At 40.0% G+C, this 12,097-nt stretch overlaps 1 protein-coding gene across 1 annotated transcript; it reads right to left on the bottom strand.

Annotated features, from left to right (window-relative positions):
* Window positions 1-1,175: 1,175 nt before the first annotated feature.
* mcm6 (minichromosome maintenance complex component 6) lies at window positions 1,176-5,622 on the bottom strand (the record flags this gene model as incomplete). Its single annotated transcript, XM_079243487.1, has 18 exons — window positions 1,176-1,341; window positions 1,428-1,567; window positions 1,685-1,882; window positions 1,983-2,103; window positions 2,234-2,398; window positions 2,584-2,712; window positions 2,823-2,978; window positions 3,105-3,212; window positions 3,291-3,432; window positions 3,538-3,679; window positions 3,784-3,934; window positions 4,007-4,155; window positions 4,246-4,411; window positions 4,492-4,653; window positions 4,752-4,839; window positions 4,916-5,026; window positions 5,226-5,372; window positions 5,525-5,622. 18 exons carry the CDS (start codon window positions 5,620-5,622, stop codon window positions 1,231-1,233), a joined length of 2,484 nt encoding a protein of 827 aa, XP_079099613.1. The 3' UTR covers window positions 1,176-1,230.
* Window positions 5,623-12,097: the final 6,475 nt, after the last annotated feature.

Below are 12,097 nucleotides of genomic sequence, written 5' to 3'. Positions count from 1 at the left end.
TAAAAGCATCTTGTTTTTTAATGTTTTACAGTGATCTGTACCATAACAATATCCCTTCCCTTTGTAACAAACCAAACTGAGAAAAAAATCAGGTAAAAATTCGTGAAATTATTGTGGTTGGGCCAACACCTTAAAAATAAATGCATTGGAGGCGCATGGGAGACCCATTCAAGATGGCAGCCCGATGAGAGGCAGCGTGATGCGGCGTCTATGTATACATGTCTATGGGTGGCAACAGGCATGCCGCATGCGCAGTGCGGTTTTGTTCAAGTTAAGTATGGCGCCATCTAGTTTAATGTGTTTGTTCGTTTACATTTTTATTTCTTATATCTTCTTTTATGCATGTGTAGATATATTTGTTACATTCAACATTCAGTGCATTGGAAGTTTTGTTAATTTGTTAAACAGAACTGTGTTTATTCAATGTTTGACTCTCAGACTAGGAAAAGTTCAACTTAAATTCTTGTTCCTGCCTCCTGTAGTGGTGGCAGTGAGGTCTTGAAAAGTATCACAAAGTACGCACAACCTACTTTGGACAATCTGTGCCACCATAGCCCTTCCTTATTCTGGAAGGAAGCATTGACGCTTTGGACCCTTGGGGAAACATCGATACCGGAACCTGATTTAGACTAGTATTGTTAATTGCAAGAAGATAATGGTTACTTAGTTAAGCCTTCTAACAACTACTCTTTAGCACATGACAGTTCTGTGTAAAGGCCCTAAACAAATTTTTTTTTCTGTCTCTTTCACATGCACTTGTTCTGAAAATGCTACCTTCCTTAGTAATAAAAATGATGCCATCTAGTGGACAATATTAACAACGCGCCTTTAATAAAATGCGAACGTCACAAAAAATACAAAAATAAAACATTTACTGAAACGTTTTATTTGAAACAACATTCCCATTTGCTTTAATATAATATTACAAAAACAAAACATAACTTGAAACTGTGTCAGCCTTGCTGTTTGTCTCCCATATACTGCTATGGAAAACAGCTGTTAAAGTGTTCAGGCTGACGCAAAGCCATAAGTCAGTGAACAACTAGAAAAGTTTAAGTAGCATATTTACAGCATCTATATTTCCTTGATAGCTTCAGATTGTACCTCTTTTTACAGTTGAGGTCAACTCAAATAAATCTAACAGCTTTGAATACCTTTTTTATGCTTGTGGTACATACATAAATCACTAAAACTGAACATTGTGTGTCGTTTTAAGTCATAAAGAGAAGTTTAGTCCTCCAAGTTGTAGTTGGGGTTGACGACCAGAACCGCCTCTCCCTCTGTGCCTTCTGACTCTGAGCCCTTCAGCCCAGTCTGAGACAGCTCAATGAGGATGTGATCCTGCGTGAACAGATTTACTGTAAACAGACAGGCCTGCATTTGGAGACGATTTAATTTTACCAAATTCCTGCAAACGTTTTACTCACATAGTGCACCAGCCTGTGGATAACCTTCTCTATCAGACCCTTCTTGTTGATGAGCTCCTCTTCCGAGTCAATCTCCGACTCGATCTCCTTCAGATACCAGTTCACTACTGCAGTTTTCTTCAGCTCCCCCTCCTCCTCAGCTGCAACACAGTGATAAAAATGCAAAGGAGAAAAAAAAAGTTGACTCACCACAGTGACAGACTACCAAAACAAATTCAGTAAGAAGATACAATAAGAGAAACAGAAGAGCTCTTTACCATCCTCTGCTCTGCGCAGATGCAGGACCAGCAGGTTGGAGATGCGTTTGTACTCGGAGAACGACAAGCGGAGGGATGGTTTGGGCTGGCTGCCAGGCTCAGCAATGCCATTCACGCCATCAACATGACCATTAATACCATTAACATGACCATTAATACCATCTACATGGCCATTTACTCCATTTGGAACATTGTTGCCTGCAGAAGTAAATAACAGTAAATTAAGTTCATTTTGACAAAAATGTACATGAATGCCTCGTGTCTTAATATCAAGGGGGTTGTATAGTTGGGACAGTACCTTCCTCTTGCTCCTCCTCCTCCAGTTCATCTTCCTGCTCCAGGTTGATATCAGGTGTCTCCACCCTGATGATGGACTTGTTGAGGAGACGGAAGGCCTCCTTCACATGTTTGGGCTGCACCTGCAGGCATGCAGCGAAGAGCAAACATCAGTTTCTCTTCAATGTAGAGTGCTTTAAACAGATTGCTTTCACCGTCATATTAAATAGGTTTCTGGATGATTTTTTGAAAAAGTTTTTGGTTAATACATACTTCATCACAGCAGTGCATGCGAGCCATGGCCTCTGAAAGTCGGATCATGCTCTCCAGCTGTCGCACAGTTATCCGCCAGGCAGATTTGGTCACGCTTCCAGTGCCGTCGCGCTGGCGGAGACGTTTATACTGCTCCACGATGAACTCCTCTGATTCACTGGAGATCTGCAAAGGTAGGTTCCACACAAGGATAGATTATAAAACCTACAATTCCCTGAGCTCAGAGTCATGAAAACAGACCCCACATCCCACCAGAGCGAAGCATCACAGCTAAACTGAAAAAGGCTCAAAAACAACTACATGCAAAAACGAGAGACTTCCGAATGTTTTTCTGGTTCTTGAGCACTCACCTTAGGTTTGAACTGCCTGGCGAAGAGCAGGTATCTACGGATCTCATCCAGAGAGTAAAGTCTGTCTACTGACTCTTCAACACGCGAGTGCAGGTCCACAATGCGCCTGGCAATGGCGTAGTCTGTAACCTGAGATTGACAAAAGGCACAGATCAGGTCAGAGGCTGGGTTACTACAGCATTTATAAAGACAAAGGTTTAAGAGGGAAAAGTTGTCAAATATTTAAACTCTTCACGCACTTCATTACAGTCATCCACCAGGATGAAGAATAGGTCGAAGCGACTCATGATGGGGGCAGTCAGGTTGACATTCTGCTTCAAGCTCTTGCTACGGTCGTAGCGCCCATTCACAGGGTTGGCAGCAGCTAAGATGGACGTGCGAGCGTTCAGGGTCGCCTGGAGGAGGGAAAAAAGAAAAATTCAGCTTATTCTGCAGCAAGAGACAGAAATCTCTCCTGGATTCCAGCTTGTATTCGGTAAAAGTTTCTCTTCACACAAAATCGTTTGGATCTGATGTGTTACCTTGACTCCAGCCTTGGTGATACTGATGGTCTGCTGCTCCATCGCTTCATGGATGGCCACCTGATCCTTAATGTCCATCTTATCAAACTCATCAATGCAGCAGACACCCTGGGGAGAATTTGACTTAATACCACAGGAGGCATCTACATTCATCTGTCAGGGTCTTTTAGATCATGTAGCACTCACGTTATCTGCGAGCATCAGAGCTCCAGCCTCAATGACGAACTCGTGTGACTCCTCGTCTCGGACCACCGCTGCTGTCAGACCTGCAGCACTACTGGCTTTCCCGCTGGTGTACACAGCTCTGGGACTGAACTCCTCCACATGCCTAAACACACAGTGTCAGATTCCTAAAAGATCCTTGTGAAACTAACTGATGTAAACGACGTGGATGCAAGTTAACAGAATGGATTCTCATATCCTGTCCACATACTTGAGGAACTGGCTTTTCGCTGTGCTTGGATCTCCAACGATGCAGACATTGACATCTCCTCTCAGAGAAGTTCCCTCCATGGTTGTCTTGGGAACGCCTCCGAACAGCATCAGCAGGATGCCGCGCTTCACCTCGTCATTGCCTGTATCATCAACCATTTGTAACATTTAGCTTAAAAGCACTTTTATGAAGCAAACTGAATCTAACAGTTGGAGTAAAATGCTCAGAGGAGGTCTGATCACTGACCGTGGATGGTGGGGAAGAGGCTGGTGCACAGATTGTGATACAAGTTCTTGTCCTGACTCATCTCAAAGACCTTCTCCCACTCCTTCTCCGTCATCTGACTCTTGATGCTTTCAGCCGTTTGCTCCTCATCGCGCAGCTCTTTACCTCCAAACTACGATAAAACAAAGCTTTAGTTCCACTTCAGACTGAAAGTATTTAGAGGATTAGTGTGTGTGTTATTTACCCGTGGGTTGGTCTGGGCCACGTTGCACGCCAGGAAGGCCAGTCTGTAGGACAGCTCTCTCACTCCCAGAGCTTTCAGTCCTCTCAATCCCTCAGCTTCAAATCCCTGAGGACCTCCCGGCACACGGGTACTGTTCTCTGCTCTGATACCTGGGTGACATCAATATGCATAAAGACGGTCATACTACTAATAGGAGCAAGTACTTCATCAACTAAGATTAAAACAATAATAAAACATACCAGGAGTGCTGAGTTGAGACACATCTGGTACGACAATAAGCGTCCCTGTGAAGTCACAGCGGTCTCCAGCCTGAGCCGTCTCCACGGCCTCTGCCCTCAGAATGATCTCCAGGGAGCGAGGGATCGAACCGCGAGGCAGCTCTGCCTGCGTCTCCTGGATACGCACCTGAACACACAAAGATCATACAAAGTCAGAAACGTCAGGACGTCATTTATCCACAAGCCACCATCTGCTGTCCCAGTTACCTTCTGAAAGTCGATGAACTTGGATTTGTGTGTGTCAAGGTGGAAGCGGGAGCGGTTGTTGCAGACGGGGTTTCTGCATATAGTTGGTGGGGAGTATTTAAACTGCTGAGGGACATCTTTGATCACGGTCTGGCAATCCATGCACAGGAAGGTCCCACTCACCTGCAACCACAGAGCTGGTCATTAAATCATCATAAACAAAACTAATATTATTTCAAGTGCACAGATGACTGATTTGTTAACGGTGCAGAATATCTCACCAGCTCAGGGTGGACTGGGTGTGTCCTCACCACCTGACCGCTGATCTTTACCAGAGTGCCGATGCGCATGGAGGAAAGCTCACGGATCCTAAATCATACACAATGCATTAATTCTGAGTCATTTCTATAAAACTGACTTATGTCAAGCTCACGTTGTGTCTTACTTGTGCCTGGTTGGCAGATCCTCAATAGCAACATAAAACTCTTTGTTATGAGGAACATTTCCATGATCCCGAGCAAAATTACGCACTGCCCGGCAGAGATAGGGATGCACTCTGAAAACAGAAAATCTCTGGTTAATAAAACCTACAAAACGTAGTTTAATCTTTGATACATTAAAAAAATGTGAACTTTAAATTTAAGGCTTAGCTTGTTCCTTAAAAATAAATTCTGCACATCAGCTGGTTTTTTTCAGCTGTCATGGATCCAGGTCGTGAGTTTCAGCACGACTGGCGTGATTTTGAGAGTCCTTACCTGTAGTATTCCTCCTGGATGGTTGTAGCCAGCTCCTGGTTGAAGCCTTCCAGGTCAGTGAAGCTCACCAGCAGAGTGTTCCTCTCAGGCCTGATCAGCTCTTCGGCCTCCCGGACATATTTCACCTCTCCATCTCCGGTCTGAAACCTGCACAACAGAAAGTCCTCATTACAAACAGTTTAAATAAGAAAAGAAAAACCGATCAAGCCGCACAGAAAAGGAAAAAGCCTCATCACGAGTCGTCTCCAACATGTCCGGGCCGACAACAATACCACAGAGTCTGCTGCTGGTTGACTTACTCCTCGAGGAAAGCCTGGAACAACTTCTGGCATTTTTCAGCCAACTCGTCTTTCACCATCGCTCCGGCATTCTCCGCGGTTGCTGTAGCAACATCCATGCTGCGAAAAGACAATCAAGGTGTGGATAAAATGAACAAACTTCAGATTTCTGTACCGAACAGCTTCTCTCCACACAACACGTTCCCGTCCTGACAACAGAGCTCAGTTTCGCGCGAAAAGCAAGGCCACGTGACGTTTGGCGCGCCGCTCTGGACCAATCTCTGTTGCTATGTAAATGATCTCCGGTTAGTAGCCAATCAGATGCAAGAACACCATCCGCCACCTCTGTAGCACGTTTCCTGCTTTAAACCAGCCGGTTTTAGGTGGAAAACTCAATTATAACTTTGAAATGTCCCTTTTCAATAGGAAAACTACCAATCAAACTTGCTAATTTTCATCACCAAGCTTTATTATGCTGGCAGCTTCTTTACAAACACAATTACTCTCCTCACCACTGTATACTATGGAACAACTTATATATTTCACACAGAAATAGGACTTTGTACTTGGAAAACTGGTTTATGAATAATGTAAACATTGTAAAACAACTCTTAAATGACAATGGTGAGTTTTATAGCTATGAGGCATTCTTAGACACTTACCCTTTTGAGGTCTCCAGGCAAGAATTTCATACAGTGATCAATTCAATACCTTACAATATAAAAATTCTTGCTGGTAACATTCAGAGTACAACACTCTCAACTTTGGAGAGCTCTATCTCTATAAATGATTTGGATTTACTGAATAAAAAATGCTCAAATAATTTTATTAGAAGTGGTCTGGAGTATATCTCAGCTCCAGCTTGTAAATTTAGATCAATTTGTCTGAATAAAAAACAATGGAACACAATCTTTGTAATGCCTCATAGATATATACTCACAAATAAGATTAAAGAGCTTCTTTTTAAGATTACCCATAGATACTATCCTGTTAAGGCAAATGTATGTTGTTTTGTAACAGGCATAAGTAACAGATGTACTTTTTGTGATTGTGAAAGAGAAACTGTCGAGCATATATTTGTTGACTGTTTTCACACCATTTCATTTTGGTTCCAGTTTGAAAGATATATCTCAAGGATTCTTAAAAAAGAAACCATATTAAAAAAAATAGATATTCTCTTTTACTTTAACAACCCTAATTTCTCAGTTGATGAAATATACATCATCAATTTGATTTGTATACTAGCAAAATTCTTTATTCATAAGATGATCTGGCTAAAGAAATTACCTTCCTTCTATGTATTCAAAATTACAGATCTCCAAAGTTACATAAAAACTATTGAAAAATTAAATCAAATGAATAAAAAAGTGATAAAAACATTACAAATTTTAGAAAAATACAAATTCATTACCCCATCTTAGCAGACCCCTAGTGTTTACTTTTATTCTTATTTATATTTTTTTGAATGTTAATTGAAATGTACGTTTCTAAAATGTTACATGTTAAACATATGCTGACATAAAAAAAAAAACTAAAAAAAAACCTCAATGATAATGATATTATAAATAATAAATTTATAAATAAAGAATTTATAAATAATAAATGATCATTTAAACGAAACTAAGATGAAATACAAAGTGGCAACATTTTAGTTAACTTGTATTTTTATGCTGTACATGCGCATTGTTTTAACCGGAAATATAAACGACATTATTCATGTAGTTTCTGACTTCCACACAATTCAAATTGAGCCTATAGGTATTGACCTTTGTGGGAAAATACTATTGGCTAAATATATAGGAGAAAAATTTTACTGGATGAAATAATTTACGTGTTGAGAACCTTTTAAAAAAGCTGATATAGGCCATCTAGCATGTTCAGTTCAAGAACATCAAGGTAACTGCAGTTTACCTAAATGCACTGCAAATTTTACAGATGACCTAAAATTGAGTTATTTAGATGCAATGACATGTCTGGTGTGAACTAAATCATCTTCAGTGTACCAGATCCTGTTTGAAAATAATATTAAACCATTTGTGTAATTATAAAAACTGTAGTAGATACAAATCATTCAACAAGACCCAAATCATTCTATGAAATCCACATACATATGATTGGTCATTGGGTTATATCAGCTAAAAGAGGAAATACTAGATTATAAGGTATTATGTGTCTCAACCTTTTTCCAGAACAAATTTGTCTAATTGTTTATTTCTGTCAAGTACTTTTTTCTTTCATACAATTTCATAACATTTATCAATGGCTATAATCTGAAAGAAGACTGAGTTATGATATATGCCTATTTCTTTATAGGGAACAACATGGAAACAACATTACTTTTGTTGCTGGCTGTGATAAAGCCAGTTAATTAAGATAATTCCCAACCCAGGGATCAGACCATCTCAAAGGCCAAGATGAGTTTGAACAAATCAGGAAATGAGAGAAACAAATCATTTGAAACCATCTGTGCCATCTATAAAAGTAGTAAAATATGAATGTATTTGTCTAACTAAAAGAATTTGAAAGATTTATCTGGATAATCTGTTAGGAAGAACATGTCTGAGTCTCTGTGAGGATCAGAACTGGAAGTATGCAATGTGGTTTGTTACGTGTTAAATGTTGCTGTTATAGAGTACAAACAGTAATAACATTCATTCATTCATTCATTCATTCATTCATTCATTCATTTTCTTAACAGTCTAATAACATTTGCTGCCATTTTGTGTATAAAGTAAAGAGTAGACTGATACTTATGTGAAGATATATGTTTTACTGTAAGTCTGGAATCTTACAGTGTAAACCCAGCGAAATTTTTTTCCATTATTATTCATCACATTGCTGGTTACTGATAAAACATGACCGTTAATAATGCAACCGCAAATTAACAGCTACAATTCCTAAATGTGACCACTGGGTGGCAGTAAACACTTAAGTTCAATTACAATAACGCGGCTCAAATCAGAAACACTCAATCAAGCAAGCCATCACATAAATAGATAGATAAATAAATAAATAAATAAACAAACAATTTTTTCCACAATTAGTTATCACTAAATATTAATAGGGCTGCACGGTGGCACAGTGGTTAGCACTGTGGCTTCACAGCAAGGTCACTGGTTCAATCCTTGGCTGGGGAGGGGTTCGATCAGTGGCCTTTCTGTGTGGAGTTTGAATGTTCTCCCTGTGTATGCGTGGGTTCTCTCTGTTCCACCCACCATCCAAAAACATGCATGTTAGGTTAATTGGTTACTCTAAATTGCCCATATGAGTGAGTATGAGCACGAGTGGTTGTTCGTTTCTGTGTGGCCCTGCGATGGACTGGCGAGCTGTCCAGGGTGTACCCTGCCTGTTGCCCAAAGCCAGCTGGGATAGGCTCCAGCTTCCCCCCGTGACCCTGAATTGGATTAAGCGGTTCAGAAAATGAATGAATGATAAATAGCTATTGCTTACGAATCACAGCTTCTTATTGTGACATATTGCATCATGTGTAAGTCCACAGAGTTTAATTCACATATATATATATATATATATATATATATATATATATATATATATATATATATATATATAAATGTCATGTAATCCCTCAGTCTGTCCGTGTTGTTCTGTATTTCCTTCATATGGACATCTTCGATTGTTTTTTTTTTTCATTCCAGCTTAATCAACCTGTCAGCTTAACTGACAGGTTGATATAGTACAGGGCTGCCCAAGTCCAGTCCTCGAGATCTACCATTCTGCAACCTTTAGATGCAACCCCTGTCCAGCACAGCTGAGTCAAACAGCAGAATTCCTCTTCTGCATGTCATTCAGCTCTACAGAGGCCTGCTAACAAGCCACTTATTTGATTCAGGTGTGTTGGAGAAGGGATGCACCTAAAAACAGCCGGATGGTAGATCTCCAGGACCGGACTTTGGTACCCCTGATATAGTATAATGTGTTGCTAAATTTGCCTGTTTGTTGTTATTTTGTTGTGGCTTATGTAATTGGTAGTCAGAGCTTTAAAAGTACACCATATTCTAAGTGTCTTTGGCATGTGGCCTGCCTGGTTGTTTCCAGGTTTTTTTTCTGTTTTATTTTAGTAGTGTGTTACAGATAATCTGTCCAACTCGACTGGTCTGACTACACGGCTTCCTTCTTTGAACTTTCATGGTGGTTGCTAATCGGCTATCATCATCTTGAACCCACACCAGTTCTTGGTCACTTCTGTTAAAAAACTGTTTTATCTGTGGAAAAACAGGAATAATTGCAATCCATAGTTCAACTAACCACAGCAACTGTTCATTCCAATGAAACTAGGAGGTTACAGACATTCAGGGGCGAGCTTCGGTTTTAGGTGACATTTTAAGGGTCATTCATTCATTCATTATCCTAACTGCTTAATCCAATGAAGGGTCGCGGAGAAGCTGGAGCATATCCCAGCAGACTTTAGGCGAAAGGCAGGGTACACCATGGAGAGCTCGCCAGTTTATTGCAGGGCCATATGAATGGTTATTAAAATGAAACAATTACCACTCTTCTGTCCATTTTCTCAACTTAGACAACAACCATGAATTGGTAACTGGCAGGACGAAATTTCTTTTTTTGTTGCACAACTTAAGTTCTAAAACCCTCTAAGGAGGTCACTGAATGTTGCAGGTTTCTGTTTTATCATCAAGGGCAAATTAAACAATGAACCAGGGAAAGTCAAGCTAAACAACATACAATCATGAATACCAATTGTGGATCACAGGCAAGAGATTGTGTTCCATATCAATCTGTGATTCAGGTCAAAAAGAAACCCCACAATGACGATAAAATCATAAAAAGTGATTAAAAGGCAGATATCTTGAATAGCTTACATATTGGTACAATATATTAAAATACTAAAACACTTCAAATCACAACTTGAATTAGAAAAGCAATGCACAGCAAAAAGTAATTTAAATATTCTGATTTTCAGAAAACAAATTGCAAAGAAGAAAATCTGCAAACTGCTTCAGCAGCAACCAGCTCCCAGAACACCTGCCAACTTAAACATAGACTTCTGTTTTACACTAATTTTTCCCACATCATTCTCACGACTACACCTGCTGGGGTCAATACAAACACTCATGGCCAGCTATTGGTTTCACCTGTCACATTGTATGAACCCACCAGGAACAAAGCAGGAAGTTATTGCAGGCCATTTGGATGCAACCCAGTCTCTTTATTTCGTCTTTTGTCTTGACCTCTGGTGTTCCCACAATTGTTCCCCAGCAGGAAACTCAGCCTGTCTGAATATGAGGGAAACTGGCCATCTGTAGGCACACACACAAAAAGTTTTGCAAACACTCACACACATCACAACATCAATTCAATTGATAATTTAGAGGTGTAAGCATCATGCAGTGACCAAATTGTGCATACAGATACATACCACCACAACATGTACAACTCCAATATACAAAAAGATGGGATTTTTTTGTAAAATGTCCATTAAAAACAGAATATCTTAATCACAAAGAAAGCAAAAAACCAAACAAATACAAATGCTAAAAATGAGAAAAAATTCTCATGGTAGCAAAACACTCTGCCACTGCCTCTTCACACACAGTGACTTTTCCTGTGTAAGCTTCTGGTAGTGTCATTGCTCTGCATATATATATATATATATATATATATATATATATATATACACATATATATATATACACATATATATATATATATATATATACATATATATATATATATATACATACATATACATATATACATACATATACATATATACATATATATATATATACGTATATATATATATATATATATATACAGTGCTCCAAAAAATAAAGGGAACACTAAAGTAACACGTTGTAAATCTGAATGAATGAAATATTTTTATCACATACTTTGTTTTTTCCATAGGTGAATGTGCTGACAACAAAATCACACAAAAATTATCAATGAAAATCAAATCTATCAACCAATTAGGGTCTGGATTTGGAGTTATACTCAAAATTAAAGTGGATAAAAACACTACAGGCTGATCCAACTTTGATGTAATATCCTGTACAGAAGTCAAAATGAGGCTCAGTAGTGTGTGTGGCCTCCGTGTGCCTGTATGACCTCCCTACAACGCCTGGGCATGCTCCTGATGAGGCGCCGGATGTTCTCCTGAGGGATCTCCTCCCAGACCTGGACTAAAGCATCCACCAACTCCTGGACAGTCTGTGGTGCAACTTGGTGTTGGTGGATGGAGCGAGACATGATGTCCCAGATGTGCTCAATTGGATTCAGGTCTGGGGAACAGGTGGGCCAGTCCATAACATCAATGCCTTCGTGTTGCAGGAACTGATGACACACTGCAGCCACATGAGGTCTAGCATTGTCTTGCATTAGGAGGAACCCAGGGACAACCACACCAGCATATGGTCCCACAAGGGGTCTGAGGATCTCATCTCGGTACCCAATGGCAGTCAGGCTACCTCTGGCGAGCACACGGAGGGCTGTGCGGCCCTCCAAAGAAATGTCACCCCGCACCATTACTGACCCACTGCCAAACCGGTCATGCTGGAGGATGTTGTAGGCAGCAGAACGTTCTCCATGGCATCTCCAGACTCTGTCACATCTGTC

This window comes from Telmatherina bonti (assembly GCF_933228915.1).
Source record: "Telmatherina bonti genome assembly, chromosome: 7".
Taxonomy (NCBI): domain Eukaryota; kingdom Metazoa; phylum Chordata; class Actinopteri; order Atheriniformes; family Telmatherinidae; genus Telmatherina; species Telmatherina bonti.
This window is presented reverse-complemented; position numbering and strand designations above follow the sequence as displayed.